This window comes from Hyperolius riggenbachi, chromosome 4 (assembly GCF_040937935.1).
Source record: "Hyperolius riggenbachi isolate aHypRig1 chromosome 4, aHypRig1.pri, whole genome shotgun sequence".
Classification (NCBI taxonomy): Eukaryota; Metazoa; Chordata; class Amphibia; order Anura; family Hyperoliidae; genus Hyperolius; species Hyperolius riggenbachi.
Window position 1 is genome coordinate 487,402,516 of NC_090649.1, and position 21,341 is coordinate 487,423,856.

At 42.7% G+C, this 21,341-nt stretch overlaps 1 protein-coding gene across 4 annotated transcripts in view; it reads left to right on the forward strand.

Moving 5' to 3' along the window:
* The window catches only part of ABCG8 (ATP binding cassette subfamily G member 8), a 55,174-nt gene that overhangs the window by 25,909 nt on the left and 7,924 nt on the right, over positions 1 to 21,341 (forward strand). For 3 of the 4 annotated variants that reach the window (XM_068233010.1, XM_068233014.1, XM_068233011.1), the window contains 7 exons: positions 2,549 to 2,787; positions 6,326 to 6,458; positions 8,172 to 8,441; positions 9,360 to 9,525; positions 13,152 to 13,247; positions 19,262 to 19,461; positions 20,841 to 20,917. In XM_068233010.1, the coding sequence (XP_068089111.1) occupies positions 2,549 to 2,787; positions 6,326 to 6,458; positions 8,172 to 8,441; positions 9,360 to 9,525; positions 13,152 to 13,247; positions 19,262 to 19,461; positions 20,841 to 20,917 (1,181 nt within the window). The remainder of the gene's footprint in view (positions 1 to 2,548; positions 2,788 to 6,325; positions 6,459 to 8,171; positions 8,442 to 9,359; positions 9,526 to 13,151; positions 13,248 to 19,261; positions 19,462 to 20,840; positions 20,918 to 21,341) is intronic. The other variant, XM_068233012.1, reaches the window with a different exon arrangement.

Genomic DNA, 21,341 nt, shown 5'->3' on the forward strand with positions numbered 1-21,341 from the left:
TTTGATTGGCCCAATAGGCCCTGGTGGTGCTTGACCCTAAGACCCCCCCCCTGGTGGTGCCTAAGACCCCTCTTCCTGACGCCTAACCTTAAAACCTCCCTCCCTCCACCACAAATAACGTACAGTGTGTGGAGAAATGAACGTCAAACCAAGATTCAAAAATGTGGGGTTTAAAAGGAGCAAGCAGAAAATACAGGGAGTCCCCGACTTACTAAGGCCAATTTGACCAGCCTGACAATGCAAAATTTGATTCTGTGGAAACAAATCAAAACATTTTTTTTAAAGACAGACCCTGTTGTTTTTGAGAAAAACGATTTTAAAAAAATTCAACGGAAAAATGTTTTTTTAAAGGGAATATGAAGAGTGGCTCCTCTGATTCATCCTTTTAATAGATGTGACTTGGCTGGTAGTCATGCAATTTTTTTTTTGTTTTTTTTTTTGTATTTTTCCAAGTGGCTCACTTTATCTGCATGCATATTATGAGTCAGTGGAGATATCAATAGCTTCTCTAATGGGGCTATTAAAAGTGGGTTAATCATTAATTATCTATTATCAAGTGTCTGTTGTTGTGGTTAGCATTTGTCACCCTCACTTGGCTCAGATCTGGTCAGTGTCTGGGCTGTTATCATGTTTGTGAATTGCTGGTTGTGTAATTGCTATTCCTTGAAGCATCCAAAGCAAGAAAACGGCTAACTCTCTATGTATTCCTCATTTTGGATTTCTGCCTGGTAACACTTTAAGATGATCATACAAAGTAACTAAGGAGCTTTGGGCCCCAGTGCAAGTTTTACATTGGGTCCCCCCAAGCATTCTATACATTACAATTCATATGGTTCAACAAAACCTGCCTAGGACATTCACAGTATGAGAGGCGTAAGCAGGGGAGGGGACATCCACAGTATGAGAGATGTAAGCAGGGGAGGGGACATCCACAGTATGAGAGGTGTAAGCAGGGGAGGGGACATACACAGCATGAGAGGTGTAAGCAGGGGAGGGGACATGCACAGTATGAGAGGTGTAAGCAGGGGAGGGGACATCCACAGTATGAGAGGTGTAAGCAGGGGAGGGCACATCCACAGTATGAGAGGTGTAAGCAGGGGAGGGGAACAGCTTGTTAATGATTACCACTATTCAAAGCCTATATAGAGGTGATCATTACCAGAATAGCACCATTGAAGAGCTAATATTGCAACTGAGGGAGGGCCACTAGTGGGCCCCTCTGGTCTGAGGGCCCCAGGGCAGTCAAAACCTCTGCACCTCCAATGCTATGCTATGCTATTGATCAGTGGATCATATACTCATACGTGTATTGAGCAAAACCATTATAGAAAATAGATGCTTCAATAGTCATACAAACAACTTGAAGTAAAATTTTATGAAGTGATAGCATGTTTTATCATCTTAAAGAGGAACTTTAACCAAGTATTGAACATCATTCTAACCAGTAGCTGATACCCCCTTTCCAAGGAGAAATATTTGCCTTTCCTCAAATAGATCATCGGGGGGGGGGGAGGCACCTTCACAGTATGAGAGGTGTAAGCAGGGGAGGGGACATTCACAGTATGAGAGGTGTAAGTAGGGGAGGGGACATCCACAGTATGAGAGTTGTAAGCAGGGGAGGGGACATTCACAGTATGAGAGTTGTAAGCAGGGGAGGGGACATTCACAGTATGAGAGGTGTAAGCAGGGGAGGGGACATTCACAGTATGAGAGTTGTAAGCAGGGGAGGGGACATTCACAGTATGAGAGGTGTAAGCAGGGGAGGGGACATTCACAGTATGAGAGGTGTAAGCAGGGGAGGGGACATCCACAGTATAGTGTGATGTTATGACCATGGTCCTGACAGTTTGCTGAACGTCGTTGCACTGTGGATAATAACAGCTGTTTCCAACTGCCAAGCAAGCAATATCTCCCTCTGTGCAAAGAACTCTCAGTAACGAACATTCCGTACAGATCACCTGGCGTAACTAAAGATGTCACCACCAGTGATACATTTCAGAATGTAACAATAATGTAACAATAACCACAAAAACATTTCTATAGCGCTTTTCTCCCATAGGACTCAAAGCGCTTAGGCTCTCTCAGATTCAGAAATTGGTAGTAGGATGAAGTGTAAAATCAGGGAGAGGAAAGATCTTACAACGGGCAAACACTGACTAAATAATCTATAAATGAATATTGTAAAAAATAAACAATTATTATTCATTATGTTATTTTCACTACAGGTCCTCTTTAAGAATTGATTGCATATTGACGGCTTTCCTCATTCCCCCCTCCACACACATGTACATAAGTCCAAAAGCCTTTTTTTTTTTTACCCCAACATAGTAATGACTTTAGACATGATTGCAAGCGTTTGGCAAGGAGGGGTCCTCTCTGTAGTAGCACACAGGGAGACACTTTCCTCTATATACTCCCACTGCATAAAAATACCCCCCTGCCCCCCCCCCATCCTGGGTTCTGCCATTTCAATCCCCAAGCTCCGCCCACTTCACTAGATCAAGCTAGAAGGGTGTTCCTTCTTTCACTCTCTTTTGTTTTCCTTTAGGATGTGGAAAGACGACTTTGCTGGACATCATCACCTGTAGGGACGAAGGTGGGAAAACGAAATCAGGACAAATCCTTATCAACGGGAAATTAAGCACGAGACATCTGGTGAAAAAGTGTGTTGCACACGTGTGCCAAGACGATCAGCTCTTACCCCACCTCACTGTCCGGGAAACGCTGACATTTATCGCCAAACTCCGCCTCCCCAAATCGTATTCTGAACAGCAGCGGCAAAAGAGGGTCAGTGGAGAATTTACACGTTTACAATCAATCTTACAATTCTTTCCCATTAAAAGTCAAGTCCAGGCAAAAATAGAGCTTTAAAGGGAACCTGAAGTGAGAGTGATGCGGAAGCTGCCATATTTATTTCCTTTTAACCACTTAACGACCGCCTAACGCCGATAGGCGTCGGCAGGTCGAAGTGGTGTTACCATGGAAACGGCCGCTTGCTCGAGCGGCCGTTCCATGTCAGTTCACGGAGGGTGTCTCCGTGAACAGCCTGCGAGACTCCGATCGCGGCTCGCAGGCTAATTGTAAACACGCAGAGAAGAAATCCCCGCTGTTTAGATCATACAGCGCTGCTGAAGCCTGTCAGAGGCGGCGCAGGACGGATCTCCGTCCTGTGCCACCCTGAAAGAGGAGGGGAGGGAGGGAAAGGGAGCGAGGCTGGGAATCGCTGCGGAGGGGGGGTTTGAGGAGCCCCCCCCCACCTACATAGCGCTGGCGGCGATCAGACTCCCCCGCAGCAGGACATCCCCCTAGTGGGGGAAAAAGGGGGGAAGTCCTTCTTAAGCTGGCCACTAACGGTCCAATTTCTAGCGAAAAATCGTTTGAGCGATCAGAAATTCTGATCGGATTGGTTGTAAATAATCTCCATTGGTGGACACAATCGATTATGAACGAGTGAAAAAAATGTCGCCCGAATGAATTTTCGTCGAACGAAAATTTGGATTTTCTTGGTGGTCGTGATAGATAGGAAGCAATGATTGGTTAGTTGATGGTGTAGTGAACGATTTTTCGTCCAATCAGAATTTCTGATCGCTCGAACGATTTTTTGCTAGAAATTGGACCGTTAGTGGCCACCTTTAAAATACCAGTTGTCTGGCAGCCCTGCTGATCTGTTTGGCTTCCGTAGTTCACACGCCAGAAACAAGCATGCAGCTAATTTAGTTAGATTTCAGTCAGAAACATCTGATCTGCTCCATGCTTGTTCAGGGTCTATCGCTAGAAACAAACCATAGGCAGAGGATCAGGGCAGGACAGCCAGGCAACTGGTATGGTTTAAAAGGAAATAAATATGTTAGCCTCCATATCCCTCTCACCTCAGGTTCCCTTTAAATAAAAGTATTTTAAGATAAATTAACAGATAAAATTAGAGTTAGTTAATAGTTAAATATGATTTAAATTCAATTGTCTAGGGTATTAGCGGCAGGATTTGTGTCTTCACAGCCAATCGAAATGAATGTTAGGTGAAGTTTCACACACTATGAACAGACTCTAGTAAGTAAGTAACTGGCAGAGCCTGCTTTTACATCATTCAGGTCCTCTTTGTAATAGTCTGTTTATATAGTGATAAAAAACAGAACACTGACCCCATTCCTAACCTACCGCCCCTTGCAAATAGCTGTTAGCGTGTCACACTTATTGCAACTGTAATTTATCTGAGGTTTTCATTTGGATCCCTAATCATTTGAACATCTAATAACCTCTAACGCAGCAGCATAATAACCTTTAAAGAAAAAACATTTCTTTGTTACAGCTGATACAAATCCTGAAATAAATCTGCACTGTGTCTACTTCCTGCTCTCACGGAAGCAGACATAGGGTTAACATCCTGTGTTTACAAATAGGCTGCTCTGCCAAGGCAGCCAGCTGACACAGCTGAGATCAAATTACATGTGTGATAAGTCACAGATGAGGGGGAATTAGGCTAAACTCTCTAAATACATACAAAGTGCATTTTTCTATGTTTTCCTTCTGTCCTGTGCAAGAGTTCAGGTCCACTTTAAGGCTGCTTACACACCAAGACGTTACAGGCGCACGTTAGTGCGCCTGTAACGCTCCCCCAACGCACAGCAATGTAACACAAGTGGGCTGTTCACACAGCCCACGTTGCGTTACATGTAATGCTGCACGTTCGGTGCAAAGTGCAGCATGCTACGGCGTTGGAGCGGCTATAGCCGCGTTAGACTGTTTGCACATGCGCAGTGGGGGGCGGAGAGGAGGCGGGGAGAGCCAGCTACAGTAGCCGCGCACATGGCTACTTAATATTCACTGCACTGGCGGCAGCTGATTGGCCGGCGGGACCACGTGATGCGGAGTGTCTCGCTCCGCATCACGTGGTCCCGCTGGCCAATCAGCGCCACTCTGGGAGACATTATAGGAATCGAGCCGCCGAACGCGGCTCACTCTACCGTCGGCTTTTGCAGCACCATACGTTGTGTTAGGTGCACGTTATGCGACCTTAACGTGACACCTAACACAACGTCTTGGTGTGCAAGAAGCCTAAAGGGAACCTTAACTGAGAGGGATCTGGATGTTTCCTTTTAAACAATACCAGTTGCCTGGCTCTCCTGCTGATCTCTTTGGCTGCAGTAGTAGCTGAATCACACACCTGACACAAGCATGCAGCTAATCCAGTCTGACTTCAGTCAGAGCACCTGATCTGCATGCTTGTTGAGGGGCTGTAGCTAAAAGTATTAGAAACACAGGATTAGCAGAAGAGTCAGGCCACTGGTATTATTTTAAAAGTAAAAATCCATATCCTTCTCAGTTAAGGTTCCCTTTAAGGTGGCCATGCACTCAATGATTTTCCCATTCAATTCCTTGCAGATTTGATTCTGCTGGGAATCGATTCCTAAATATGTCAGACCAATTGATGTTTGATCAATTTTGTTTATAAATCGATCGACAATATCGATCAGACTAAATGGAAAATGTAAAACAATTTGGGGCGGTGCAAGAGCATTGGCAAACGGATGACCTGTAGCCTTGCATTGCATTGAACAGTGCAACTCTGCAGTTTCATTGATTATCAATAAACCCCCTGCTGGAATGTATTGGAAATTGATGCGCAGTGTATGGTAGGAATTGATTCCTTCCCTCCATTATTTTGCAAACAGGAATCTATCGTTTTGGAACATTGGGTGGAAATCTATAAGTGTATGGCCAGCTTTAAGGCTAGAACCCACTAGAGCGTTTTCTTTAAGCGTTTAGGGAGGTTTTGAAAACGCTAGCGATTTCCTTAAACTCTCAGCTAATGGTAATGGATGGGCCAAATTCCACTGGAGCGATTGCGATTAGCAAAATCACTATCGCTAGACATGCAGCATTTTTGAGCGTTAGCGTTTCTGCAATGTAAAGTATATAAACGCTGGCGTAATCGCCCATGAATCTCTATACAGAGCGATTTTGCTAGCATTTTTAAATTACTGTACACTGTAAAAAAAATTAAAATGAATTGAAAGGACCAATCAGGATTAAAAACGCTAATCGCAAATCGCTACACAATCGCTGGCATAAGTTAAAATCGCTAACAAAATCGCCAGAAAACGCTCATGAAATCGCTTACAAAACTCTCATTAAAATCGCGCTAGCGATTCCGATTAGCGATAGCGCTTTGTAGTGGGGTCCTGGTCTTAGGTTATTTTATTTGCTTTTTTTTTTTCTTCCACTGCATGATTGCCACCTACCTGGTGTTTTTTTCCGTGAAAGATGAATCGTATGGTTTTAGTCGTAAAATGACTATTTCTAAAAACATGTCATTTATTTCTTGAAGGTGGAAGATGTGATAGCAGAGCTTAGATTACGACAATGTGCCAACACCAAAGTGGGGAATGAGTACACCCGAGGCGTGTCCGGGGGAGAGAGGAGGAGAGTCAGCATTGCAGTACAGCTTCTGTGGAACCCTGGTAAGAAGCTCCACCTTCAGATTGATATATACTGTATATACCCGCATATAAGCCGATCCACGGATAAGCCGAGGTACCCACTTTTCACTCAGAAACCAAGAAAAAGTGATTGACTCACTTATAAGCCCCCTCCTCATTATAGCCCCCTCCACAGTAGCCAGATGTGCCCCCAGTACATGTCATTCCTTCTCACCATCGCCAGATGTGCCCCAAGGATGACACAGCTGTGTCTCAAGATGTCACTAGATGGCATCATAGATATGAGACAGCGATTACCACACAGGCAGAATCCCTGATGACACGTTGCTTGCACGCTCTGCTCCACAAGCCGTGGGACACAGGTAGTCTTAAGCAGCACACTCTGCATTACACTTACTTTAATTACTATACTTACAGCACCACTATTTCAAAAAAAATTATTACATTTAAAATACGTACGTATAAGTTGTACATTTCTCCCAGAGTAAAATGCACTAATAATTACTTTTTTCCTATGTTGCTTACAGTAAACAGTACACATCTGACAGATCTGACAAGATTTGGACTAGTCCATCTCCTCATGAGGGAATTTCAGTATCTCCTTTATTTTTTAAAAAAAATACACTATGGAGAAAAAACAATACAAACATGTTGGCCAGCCTCCCTACTGATTTACCCATTATTTTGACAGTTGGACTGAGCAAGTGCCCTTCAATAGGTGCTTTTGAAAATAAAGAAAACCCTGAAAATCCCCCATGAGGAGATGGACTAGTTCAAAGAGTCAGATTTTAACTGCTTACTGTAAGCTGCAGGAACACAGGAGAAAAGTAGTTTATAGTGTGTTTAAATCAGGGAAAAATGTACTCATACATACGTTTACACATGTATTTTAAATTGTACAATGTTTAACAATAGTGGTCCTTTAACCATTTATGCTGTGCTGACGTAAGCTCCATGTCCACAGCGTATTTGTACGCTACATAGGATTTTGCTCAGCAGGGGCATCTTGTGACCAAATAGTAAAATTACATCTACTGACTTAAGGGAATAAAAAAAAATAATATGTACAGTATGTCAAGAAGGCATATTGTTATAAATTTATGGGCTAAAAATTAGCGATGGATGTAAAACTGAAAAAATGTACCTTTATTTCCAAACGAAATATTTTCACCATAAATTATACTAGGGATAATTTAACGTTGCAATAACCGGGACAAATGGGCAAATAAAATGTGTGGATTTTAATTACGGTAGCATGTGGTATTTTAAAACTATAGTGGCCCGAAAACTGAGAAATAATGATTTTTTTCCATTTTTTTTTTATCAATTATTCCCGTTAAAATGCATTTAGAATAAAATAATTCTGAACATAATGTACCACCCAAAGAAAGCCTAATTGGTGGTGGAAAACAAGGTATAGATCATTTCTTTGTGATAAGTAGTGATAAAGTTATTGGGGAATAAAAGGGAGGAGCTCTGAAATGTGAAAATTCCTTTCGTTCATAAGGTGAAAAATACCCGCGGGCTGAAATTGTTAATAATTCATCTTTTTATTTACATGTTCTGATGCCTTAATAGAACATATATTTAATGATCATTCTGAATATCTATATACCGTAACTATGGCTAAGCATTTACATATTAAAAAGATCTCCAGTCTATATATGGATTTCTAGTAATCGGAAAATCTCAGTCGTGAGTTCTTTTTTAAACTTTTTATATTTTGCTTTGCAGGCATCCTGATCCTGGACGAGCCAACGTCTGGCCTGGACAGCTTCACGGCTCATAATCTGGTGATAACCTTATCAAGACTGGCCAGGGGGAACCGGCTGGTGTTATTATCACTTCATCAGCCCCGATCTGATATATTTCAACTTTTTGATCTCGTTCTTCTCCTGTCATCGGGGTCCACAATCTACTCGGGGACAGCCAAAGATATGGTTCAGTATTTCACCTCTATAGGCCATCCTTGCCCACGATACAGCAACCCTGCTGATTTCTATGGTGAGTAAAGCTAAAATACAAAATACATTTTCTCCGATTTATTTCACCGATGTATAACACAACTGAGAAAGTCATCTAATGTTATCAATTTATAAGGTGTATGTCCATCAAACATTCATCTACTCACTATTTAAACTTACCTTTAAATTCCTGTGTAAGATAGAATTTTGTAATTAAAACAGCACTTTACTATCTAGTAGAGATTTTTATTTCTTCCAGTTAAAGAGGAGCTGTCAGCCATACTTTCCCAGAAAACAAACAAACACATATATAAGTAGATAAATACTTGCTCTACTTACATATGTATTGCACTGTCCACATTTTGGTGATTTTTCTACAGCAAAAAAATGAGAAAACCCTTCTTAGCATTTCCCATTTTAAGTGTGGCAATTTTGAAGCCAATCCTGATGTCATTTCCTCCCTTACTCTCCTTTGCCTGAATGTATATGCATTGCCTGCCCTCCACTTAAGAAAGCGCATTGTCTCAGCATGAGAAATATTGGCCAATCAGAGAGGAACAGAGGTGTGGGAGGGGAAAACAGGAGGGAAAGAGGCTTCAGCCAATCAGGCTGCATTAGTTAAGTCTGAGGGGAAGTAGAGAAGCAAAAAAGGACAACCCAGCATGCCCTGCAACTTCCTTTTTGTGTACCAAATGTTGTATGTACCAAATAAGAGTCAGGTAAACTAGGGAATGATCATGTATCAACAAGACAAGTAATAGTGATTTTAACTATTGGATTGCCTGGTTAGCATCCTTATTACTTGTTTACCAGATAGAAATTAATAATTGATTTTTGTTTTTATGCCCGACAGTTACACTTTAAGAATATATATATTTTTTATATTTTTTTTATAAGAAACATCTTTTCACCTATGCTTTCTCACATAGAGTGTTACCTTTTTCTTCCTTTTTTTTAGTTGACCTGACCAATATTGATAGGCGGACCAAAGAAAAGGAGAGGGAGTGCTTGGAGAGGACCAGCTCTCTAGCTGAGATTTTCTGGGAGAAAGTCAAAGATGTTGATGATTTCTTGTGGAAAGACCAAGATGGAAACAAGGGCCTCCCCTCCTCCAGCGAGACGTGGTATGTTCCATCCTGACCTATAATGAGAAGATGTATTGAGTTGTATCATCACGGTTTAGTCGCTGTTCTCAGTACCAGGTCTGATTTGCCTGTTGTCATACGCCGTTATTACTAAAATTGTAAAATAAAAATAAAAAATTCAATACATACATATAATACATATATTTCTCTCCTGCAGTATACTGTAAATTACTTTTTTTCTATGTCACTTTCAGTTACAGCAGGTAGTAAATATCTGACAGATCTGACAGGTTTTGGACTGATTCTTCTCCAAATGGGAGAATCTCAGGACTGTATGCAATTCACTTTTTCTCCTGAGCAGGGCCGGTTTAAGCAACAATGGGGCAAAATAAACCTGGACCCCCCCCCCCCCCCCCCCAACAGATACCCCAGAACAAAAATCGGCATTAAGGGACCTTTTTTGCAGCTGGTATAGTCAGGGTGTGAAGCCCCAATCGGTCAGAGCTTCACATTCTGGCTACCCCAGCCTGCATCGGGGACAAGAGGTTAAAAAGATTCAGGAGGGGGGACCCCACATAATTTTTTTAAAAAATTCCCACACTCTAAACATAAAAAAAAATTGGGAAAATAGGAAAAAATGCCAGGGATCTTCATACAGCCATATTGCGGCTGTATAGCGATTCCTGGCCAAAGCGCTGCGGCTGCGTATGGACCCCTGGAAACCCCGTCAGGAAATGTATTGCTCTTTCTTTTGATGCATGTAAAATTACACTACCGTTAGGTTTGCTACTAAAAGTGACATTTACCGCATTTAAAAGTATACTTTTTTCCTTCGAAACTTTAAAATCGATTTTCTCAAAAACTGTAAGGTCTTTTTGAAAAATTGTTGTTTCCTCTTATTCCCAATGATCTCCTTAACATATCCTGCAAATTTAGGGTTTCTAGCATTTAAGGTGGATTTGTTATTAACCGTTAAAGTCGGCGGGTTTTTAAATGTGTATTTTTTTTTCGTTTGAAACTTTAAAATCGATTTTCTCAAAAACTATAAGGTCGATTTGAATTTTTTTTCCTTTTGTATCCACTGGGGGCCCCTACAAACTCTGGTGCCCTGGGGCAGCTGCCTCCTTTGCCTCTATGGTAGCGCCGGTCTGCTCCTGAGTTTTCTCCTAGGTTATATTTTCACACCTTGTTATAAAATGCCTTTTAAACCGCCAGCAAGCAAGAAAATATTAAAAATTATGTTGATGGCACTTTTTTTCACCAACTTTTGGGTACTTTTTCAATTGTAAAACGCTTAAAGGAGTTATCAAGGCTTTTAAAAAGAAAATAAGTGCTACTTACCCGAGGCTCGTCCAGCTCCAATCTCCCAGCATGTCCCTCGGTCCCCGGCGATGACGTCAGGCCGGCCTGCGCAGTACGCTCCGAACCGCATGGCGGTGATTGACAGCGCCTCTCGTGCAGGCAGACGTGATCGCCGGGGACCAGGAGGCAACCGTGGAGCTGCGGCGAGGGACATGCTGGTAGATTGGGGCTGGACGAAGCCCCGGGTAAGTAACACTTATTTTCTTTTAAAGAGTAACTGTCAGGCTGCAAAAGCTAATTTAAACCTCTATTCTCCTGTGTTAACCTCCTTGGCGGTCTGATTCTTTCCAGATTTTAGGGTCTAAAAGCGGTGCAATTTTTTTTTCACTCTTTCAGACCCTAAAACCTGAAAAAAATCATTCTGGCAGTGAGATCTGCAGCAAAATAAAAAAAAATGTACCTTCCTGGGCTCCTGTGCTGCAGTTTTCTCTTTGTCCACAAGATGGCGCTAATATACATATAAACGAACTTCTCTATATTTCTCTAATATAGAGAAGTCCGTTTTCAATATTAGCCCCGCCCCCGATGACGTCACGCTGCCACCACCGCTCTGCTGCCACCACCACGGCTGCGCTGCTCCAACTGGCTGCCGGGTCCCCGGAAGAATAGCGGGGACACATGGGATCCCGGCGGCCAGGGAAAGACCCCACACTGCCGGGGAGAGAGGCTGGAGTCCCGCTGCGCAGCGAGATCGCGCGCGGGACTCCACAACCACAAGTAAGGCTCTGCAATGCATACCCCGACCTGAGCTCGGGATCACCGCTAATAGCTTCTTTTTTCTACCCCGAGCTCAGGTCGGGAAAACCGGCAAGGAGGTTAAACAGTTTAGAAGGAAGCCAAAAAGGCAATACTGATACTTTTGATGTGTGCTGAACAGCAAGGCTGTTATTCCCAAGCTCTTAAAAGTACGAGAGGCCACATAACATACTGCAAAGCATTCTGGGGCTGCTTCTCCCCACCTTGGGTCCTCCCCTCAGCTGCTAGTGAGAAGTTACAGGCTCATGTTACAGCAGCTTGTAATGCAGTCCAGCTCACAGCACTGAAAAATCACAGGGCAGAGTATACTGCATGAGTCCGCTATTGTTCCTAGCCACATGGCTAATTAATATTCACTGCACAGTAGTGTTGTCCATTAGGATCTTTTTTGTGAGTGGAATCATCAGGAAGCAGGGAGGAAATGACGACACAATTGGCTTCATAGGAAACAGACAAACATGGAACCTGCCATGAGCTGTCAGGAGCATCAATCTCTGCAAATACTATATAAAAATTCTATGAAATCCAAACGTGGACAGTGAAATGCATATGTAATGTAAGTACAGCCAATATTTAGCTACTGATATATGTGTTTTTTTTCTCTGAGACCTTATACCTAACAGCTCCTCTTTAAAGAGACTCCGTAACAAAAATTGCATCCTGTTTTTTATCATCCTACACGTTCCAAAATCTATTCTAATGTGTTCTGGCTTACTGCAGCACTTTATACTATCACAGTCTCTGTAATAAATCAATGTATCTTTCCCTTGTCAGACTTGTCAGCCTGTGTCTGGAAGGCTGCCAAGTTCTTCAGTGTTGTGGTTCTGCTATGAACTCCCCCTTCCAGGCCCCTCTATGCACACTGCCTGTGTATTATTTAGATTAGAGCAGCTTCTCTCTTCTCTCTTATCTTTTACAAGCTGGATAAATCCTCCTCTGAGCTGGCTGGGCTTTCACATACTGAGGAATTACATACAGGCAGAGCTGTCTGCACTCTGCAGGAAGAAACAGCCTGACACTTCAGTGGAAGATAGCTGCAGGGGGAAAGAAACACACAAATGATCTCTTGAGATTCAGAAGGAAGGCTGTATACAGCCTGCTTGTGTATGGATGTATTTTCTATGTGTGGACATACTGTACATCAACCTACTTCCTGTTTTGGTGGCCATTTTGTTTGTTTGTAAACAAACTTTTTAAAACTGTTTTTAACCACTTTTAATGCGGCGAGGAGCGGCGAAATTGTGACAGAGGGTAATAGGAGATGTCCCCTAACGCACTGGTATGTTTACTTTTGTGCGTTTTTAACAATACAGATTCTCTTTAAAAAGCCTTGATAACTCCTTTAAGGGTTTGTTCACACTGCAAGAGCTTTTTTCTAAGGTGTGATTTGAAAAGCTCTTGCTAATGTAATGCTAGGAGTGTGATCCCACTTGAGCGATGTGATTTTATCAAATCACAGAATATGCTGGTGCTTTATAAATCATTACTACTACTAATAATAATAATAACTTATTTTTGTCTTGTTTCCATTTTTTCTCTCCTGCTAGCACTCCGACATCTCCATCACAATCAGTCATCACAATAAAGGCACATGAGAAGAACGAGCTACCTAAAGGGATCCACCAGTTCTTTGTGCTGATAAAGTACGTGTCACCAGATTACTCAGCAACAAATATGTATTATTATTATTATTATTATTATGCATTAAACCTTCTTAAAGGGCCAGCCACACAAAAGCCATCGTTTAGACGGGGAGGACAGAGTGGACTTTTCGTGACTCCAGAAGCCTAATCTCTCAGCCTTAGTTCATTGATGGGAGCAGTGGCTTATGGCCCATACTCACGGGCAACTGTTTTGGCCTGTCGCCAGCACACGTGAGCGTGTGCGCGACAGGCCGGCGACAGCTCGTCGCCAGGTCCCTCCGCATACACACGGGACCTGGCAACTGATGCGGCGGAAGCTGTCGCTGTTGCTCCTCCCCCGCCGGAAGCCCAATGTATCCCTATCTTGTTGCTGTCGCTAGTTCGCGTACTCACGCGGACTAGCGACAGTTGCGGCGGAGTTGCGGCGGCGACTGTCGCCAGGCGATTGAGCGGTTCAATCGACCGTCGACATCAGCGACGAGCGACAGTTCGGGGTGCGCGCATGGGCAACGTCGCATACTCATGGGCGACCTGTCGCTGCAACACGCGCGCGCCGCGTGTTGCGGCGACATTTGTAGCCCGTGAGTATGGGCCATTAGGTACACATTATGGGGACATAGCAACATTTTTGTGGGGCCATCAGATCTAGGTGCTCTTGAGCAATGCTACCTGTCCCTACCCTATGGCTATAAGTTGATTAGTCAATTTACATTCTCCAGCAATGTACACTGTGTATAGTCCATGGGCACTGAGACAAAGTCGGAGGGTGGAGCAACAAAGCAAAGTTAACAGTGAACACATCAAGTACTATATCGGGCCCCCTCTTCTCCAGGATCCCATAGCAGTTGCTATGGCTGCTATGGCAATTGCTACGCCCCTGGATGGGAGGCTGTTCACCTGGGGTTTTGGACTTCTAATTCTTTCCCACTCTGTGCAAATCTGAAAACATATTCCATGGAGTTTGGCTTTACAGAGGAACTTTAGCGAAAAGGGGAAAAAAAGTAAAACAATACATTGCAAAGTGTGAGATCAAGAAATTATTGATATTTGCCATGAAATCTGATCCACAATCGGCCTGCACGTTACCATCTTTATTACTGGCAAACATGAAAAAACAGACAGTACTAACTGCCAATATCTATAAGCACACCCCCTTGCAATGCGATAGGGTAAACGTTTTCTTTATAGATATTCGTGTACACAGAGGGAGAGATACAGGTTGTTTGGCAGTTTGAAACAGACATTATTTCCCACAATGCAACAAGGCTCCCACAGTATGATGTCATGACCCAGGTCCTGACATCACACTGTGGGAGGGGTTTCAATACAGTATCAGCCATACAGACCCCCCTGACGATCTATTAGAGAGAAGATACAGATTTCTGGTAGGAAAGGGGTATCAGCTACTGATTGGGATGAAGTTCAATCTTTTGGTCCTCTTTAAATGTGGAGACCTCACCTCACTATTGATGCTGTCCATATGACCTATAGAGACTCCCTCTGACCTATAAAGGACTTATCAGTTGTGTTTAGCTTCCCATGTATGGAAAAACTGAGATATCAATTCTGGGAACCCTTTAAAAATTGCCTGAGTTATAGTATGATGTGGCATGGGAATATGTGATACCACGGTGCACAAACAGTTAAAATCATTAAAGAGACACTGAAGCGAAAAAAAATATTTGATATAATGAATTGGTTGTGTACTATGAATAATTACTAGAAGATTAGCAGCAAAGAAAATATTCTCATACTTTTATTTTCAGGTATATAGTGTTTTTTCTAACATTGCATCATTCTATAATATGTGCAGATTACACAACACTCAGCATTCAAAATGAGTCTTTCAGAGCAGTCTGTGAACTAATGACCTCTCCTCTGGCAGATAAAAAGTAAATAGTTCGGGAACAGTTGAGATAATAAAAATCAGAAGACAGCCCTCTCCATGACTTTCAAAGTCGTAGAGCTTAATGGCTTTTTTGCATAGAGATAACAACTGGAGTTTCTTAACTCTTCCTGTACTGGAAACAATTAGACTGATGTATCTGATCTTAATGTTTTATTTCTTAGCTGTACTACACATACAAATCATAATATCATCATTTTTCTTTCGCTTCAGTGTCTCTTTAAGCCCTAGACCACCAGGGAAGCTATAGTGGAGGTTAAGCCCTAGACCACCAGGGAAGCTATAGTGGAGGTTAAGCCCTAGACCACTAGGGAAGCTATAGTGGAGGTTAAGCCCTAGACCACCAGGGAAGCTATAGTGGAGGTTAAGCCCTAGACCACTAGGGAAGCTATAGTGGAGGTTAAGCCCTAGACCACCAGGGAAGCTATAGTGGAGGTTAAGCCCTAGACCACCAGGGAAGCTATAGTGGAGGTTAAGCCCTAGATCACCAGGGAAGCTATAGTGGCGGCTGGCGGTTAAGCCCTAGACCACCAGGGAAGCTATAGTGGAGGTTAAGCCCTAGACCACCAGGGAAGCTATAGTGGAGGTTAGCTGTACTACACATACAAATCATAATATTATTTTTTTTTTTTTCGCTTCAGTGTCTCTGTAAACTTTCTTATTTACTAACCCTAAAAATGAAAAGTTGCTATTTGGCTCATCAGACCCTCAGATTCTGATTACTGGAGGGAAAGTGTGGGATTCTGGGGGAGGCAATATGGCGTCTCACAGAACATAGCATCGGTTGGGTGGGTGAAGTGGAAGCCCCAATCACCATGAAGAAATGATGCTATTCCCGCAATGGCATGTTTGCTGTTAGTTTTGTATTTAGGTAAAAGTTTTAAAGACAAAATCTGCATAAGCATGGACGGTTTCTGGCAAGGCACAAAGGCCATGGCCTAAGGCACCAGGAAGCAAGGGGCGGGCTGGCACACTCATGCAGTCAAGCTGCCAAACGTGCACTGCAGCAGTCAGGCAAGTGTCTGGGACTCAGGAAATGAAGGGGCAGCAAACATGGGCAGCTTATTGTCTATGGCCTGAGCTGTCATTTATCCTCTTCTAGTCCAACTCCGCCCTCCATCCAGCTGCAACCTATCAGAGCAGAAAGCATCAATTTCGCCCATAAATGGAATAAAAATTATAACCATTATGATCATTTCAGATGTAACCAATACACAAAACAGACTGATAAAACTATTGACAAAATGGTCAATTTGTAGTCGATTGGCACCATCAACACTGTCTAATCAATCGGAAGGTTGATTGTTCAGTAAAATAAGCATCTTTAAATGCAACAATTACTGGGATCAATAAAAGTGTGTGTGTGGTAGGGGGTTTGATGCTTGTTAGAGGGCGGCTGATGATAGTGGCCTCGGGCGGTAAAAAGTACAAAGCAGGCCCTGTGTATAAGCTGTCGGCTCACCGAGTGGCAGGAACCAGTTTGGAGAGTTTGTTCAAGAGTTAGAAACTTCAACTGTATCCTACATAGGATACAGATCAAAGTTTTAACTTTTACAAAACTCTCTCCATAGTTGCTCCCACATCACTACCCTAACTTAGAAATGTTCTCCTCTCGTCCACCCAAGCCACCTCTTCCCCATTCCACATAAAGGACTTCTCACAAATCTCTGCTCTTCTGGCACCTTCAAGCAAAATCTGGTTGACACTTGCTAGTCTTTGCTCCCTCCTTCAGAAAAGGGCCTAGAACTTCTTGACCAGTTACTAAGAGTTCAAGCAAGGGGGGAGGGTGCTTGAGTACCCAGAGCCAGTGGCGTAGCTAAGGAGCTATGGGCCCCAATGCAAGTTTTACAATGGGGCCCCCCAAGCACTTTATACATAACAATTGATACGGCGCACCAAAACCTGCCAATGGCAACTACAGTGTCAGAGGTGCAAGAAGGGGATGGGGAACAGCTTGTTAATGATCACCACTATTCAAAGTATCTATAGAAGTGATTATTATGAGCACAGGACCCATAGAGAGCTAATACTGTAATTGAGGCAGGGCCCTTCGGGGCCCCGATGCGGTCGCTACCTCTGCAACCCCTATTGCTACGCCCCTGCCCAGAGCAATTGATGCTCGGATACCCCCAATCACGAATTTGAGTAAATCCGGCCTCGGCAGAATCGAAATCCGGATATGCCGTGATCATGATCTAGATTTGAATCGGAGCTCCGGATTAGACTCAGATTTTAGCCGTGATTACGTGTAGAATCCAGACGTGATTTGACTTTAACGTTAATAGCAAAGCTCCCATACATGCTACAATCACCAAAATTGCATGGAGGTGATCAGTGGCTACAACTTAAAAAAAACATTTCAAAAAGACCTCATAGGTTTTGAGAAAATCGATTTTAACGTTTCAAATGAAAAAGTATTTGTTATTAAAAACCGCCAAAACCAGCCAACTTTAGCGGTTAATAGCAAAGTCCCCTTACTTGCTAGAAACACCAAATTTGCAGCATATGTTAGGTAGAACAGTGGGAATAAGGGGAAAAATGTTTCACATTTTTTTCAAAAAGACCTTATAGTTTTTGAGAAAATTGTTTTTAAAGTTTCAAAGGAAGTTTCAAAGGAAAAAAGTATACATGTAGATGTGATATATACATTAACTGTCATTTACTGCATTTAAATGTATACTATTTTCCTTTGAAACTTTAAAATCGATTTTCTCAAAAACTATAAGGTCATTTAAAAAAAAAAAAACCTCCTGCAAATTTGGTGTTTATATCATGTAAGGGGGCTTTGCTATTAACCGCTAAAGTCGGTGGGTATTGGGGTTTTTAACTTCACCACTAAGGGGTTTTACCCCTTGAGCACCAGAGCAATTTTCACCTTTCAGCGCTCCTTCCATTCATTCGTCTATAACTTTATTATTACTTATCACAATGAAATGAACTATATCTTGTTTTTTCCGCCACCAATTAGGCTTTCTTTAGGTGGGACATTATGCCAAGAATTATTTTATTCTAAATGTGTTTTAATGTAAAAATAGGAAAAAATGTGGGAAAAAATTCATTATTTTTCAGTTTTCGGCCAGTATAGTTTTTAAATAATGCATGCTACTGTAATTAAAACCCATGAAATGCATTTGCCCATTTCTCCCAGTTATAAAACCGTTTAAATTATGTCCCTATCACAATGTTTGGCGCCAATATTTTATTTGGAAATAAAGGTGCATTTTTTTCAGTTTTGCGACCATCCCTAATTACAAGCCCATAGTTTATAAAGTAACAGTGTTATACCCTCTTGACATAAATATTTAAAAAGTTCAGTCCCTAAGGTAACTATTTATGTATTTTTTAATACAAAAAAAAATTGGGGAGTGTGGGAGGTAATGAGTTAATTTTTAGTGTAAAACTAATGTATTTGTATTTGAAAAATGCTTTAGGGTGTAGTTTCACTATTTGGCCACAAGATGGCCACAGTAACGTTTTGTTTATGCGACCTGCAAGCGTAGGAAGTACGCTTGCAGGAAGTGTTATGAGGCTGGGAAACTTTTTTTTTTTTCACAATGATCGTGCTGCTTCTCATAGTATCAGCCGATCATTGCGGGGGGCTTAGATCAACGAACGGGAACGTTTTTTCACGTTCATTGATCTCCAGGCGAGCGGGCGACGGTGTGCACGAGTGCGGGGCGTGCGCACGAGCGAGCTGGAGCGTGGACAGTGTTGGGAGCGGCAGGAGGTGCGGATATCTCCGTCCCTGGTGTTGACAGGGTAGAAAAAGGGACCGAGATATCCGCAACGCTGGTGGTAAAGTGGTTAATCACGACCGTGATCGCGGCTAAATCTGTGATCATGACCTGGATTTGGACCTCGATCACAAGTGCATTTGGAAATGAATCAGTGATCGAGAGGCAATCACGTATTGGGATGACGATGAGCATTACTGCCCAGAGCCCCCCTCCGTACACATGCCTGTGCATGACTGGCCATTACCTGTATTGTCCTTTTTTTTGTCTAAGTAAATTGTTTACATTTTCTTCTCTGAAGGACGGTATTTTACAACTTGTTGGTCTGATCTCTAATGAAGACTAATAAGATTTGTCTATCTGATATTCCGCAGTCGCCATGTATCGAATGATTTGCGGGATCTCACGACGCTGCTCATCCACGGTATTGAGGCTCTGCTGATGGCCCTGTTGATTGGATTTCTGTATTATGGACAAGGTGGAAATGACCTGAGCATTCAGGATACCGTTGCACTTCTGTTTATGAAGGGATCTCTCACTCCTTTTGCTGTTGTTCTGGATGTGGTCGCAAAATGTAAGTATGCTAAGATGATATTTACTACTATTTTGGCAGAAGACATTTTTTTGGAAGCTTAAAATGAAGAACAAGAACCGAGAGCCCCAATATAGTGTAGTATTTTAGTCAGTTGTGTAGTTAAAATAAAAATATCAGTAGTTATACTCACAAAGAAGGGTCACCACACAGGCAACCACTGGCAAGGCAGGTGGGGAGAATTATAACCTGACCCCGCTCAGTTCTAAGAAGTCACTCTCTGTAGATAGGAAGAAATGGGGATACACCCCTCCACCAACGGTGGACTAGACTGATTGCAATTTGTATACAGAGGCTCTAACAAGGATAAAATTAACTATTAAAATCCGTTTGGTGGACTTACCTCCCTCGAAGAAAAACAGACTAAAGAACGTCACTGTAAATCACATTTATTACAATTTCCAAGGTGCAACGCGTTTCACAGGTCACAATCCTCCTTCATCAGCCAATTAACTTGAGACAGCAAAATAGGGTCTGTACTCGGGCCAATCGCCTCTGTACAGACTCTATTTTGCTGTCTCCAGTTAATTGCCTGATGAAGCAGGATTGTGCACCTTGGAGATTGTAATAAATGTGATTAAAGGCTCGTTCACACGTCACACTGAAGCCAACGACGGGTCCATCGGCACCCAGGTGCCGACGAACCCATCGTTGGCTTCAGTATGACGTGTGTACGAGCCTTTACAGTGTCTTTAGTCTGTTTTTCTTCGAGGGGGGTAAATCCACCAAACTTCCCCCTTTTAAACTGATTTTAATCATTTTTGTCCTTGTTGGTGCACTTGTATACAAATTGCAACCATTCTTTTTGGAAGGGATTGGAAGAGATTAATCTTACTATTTCTTTTATTGAAGGTACGTTGTGTGCAGTTTAGAAACACAATCCTGATTTACCAGGAAGTGTTTCATTTTTATTTTTTTTTACTTTCATTTCATTTTTTGTTCTTATGAACGGACATTGCCCCTGATTGGCCAATTTCATTGGCTTACACTGATCACAGAGTACGGATCCAATGAAATCTGCTCCTGTCCTGATCAGCTGACAGAGCTCTGTTGTCATAACGATGGCAGAGCAAGTGACATTCAGCAAGGGGAGAGCGGTGTGATCAGCGCTAGTGGCTGGTCTGTGTGGTGTGATGTCGGTAGGCTCCATTTTTTGTACCAGTGGTCCCTTGTCCTTAAAGGGGCACTGTGGCGAAAATTATGCTGTTCATATTAGGCAGCAGCTGATGCTGGGGATAATGGAACAGCATCATTTTTGCCATAGTGCCCCTTTAAGGGGCCAGGGGCTGCTGGTACTGAAGTGGTTAAAACCTAAATGTTCGTATCATTATTTGTAAGAAATATTTTTCTGTCTGTTTCAGGTCATTCGGAGCGAGCCATGCTTTACCATGACTTGGAAGATGGGCTGTATTCAGTCACGCCGTATTTTTTCGCTAAGGTACATAGGATTAAACATCTCTTTTCCCATTGGTCACAAGAAAAAGAACTCTTTATGTTTACAACACCATGGATATGGAGGTCATGTGAAAACTTATGAGTCCATTTCCAGGATGCATAAATGTGCATTAACCTAGAATTCTAAGCACCTCATTGACCATGCAGCAAGCCACCACAAAGCAAACCACCACGCTCCCACTTGCTTCTCTTCCTAATGGTTCTGGACAAGGGTGGGGTGAGTGGCAGTCCAAGCCACGCCCCTTCCCATAACTGGCAGCAGGGTGCTGTGTCAATGATCTCAGGAGTATGGTCTCACCTCCAGAGGGAAAGAGGCATTGAAAGTTGAGCTCAGGGGACCCTACATGCCAAGTGAAGACTTTGAGGCCCCTTTCACACTGGTGCAGTGCATTGCTCTCCGTCACCGC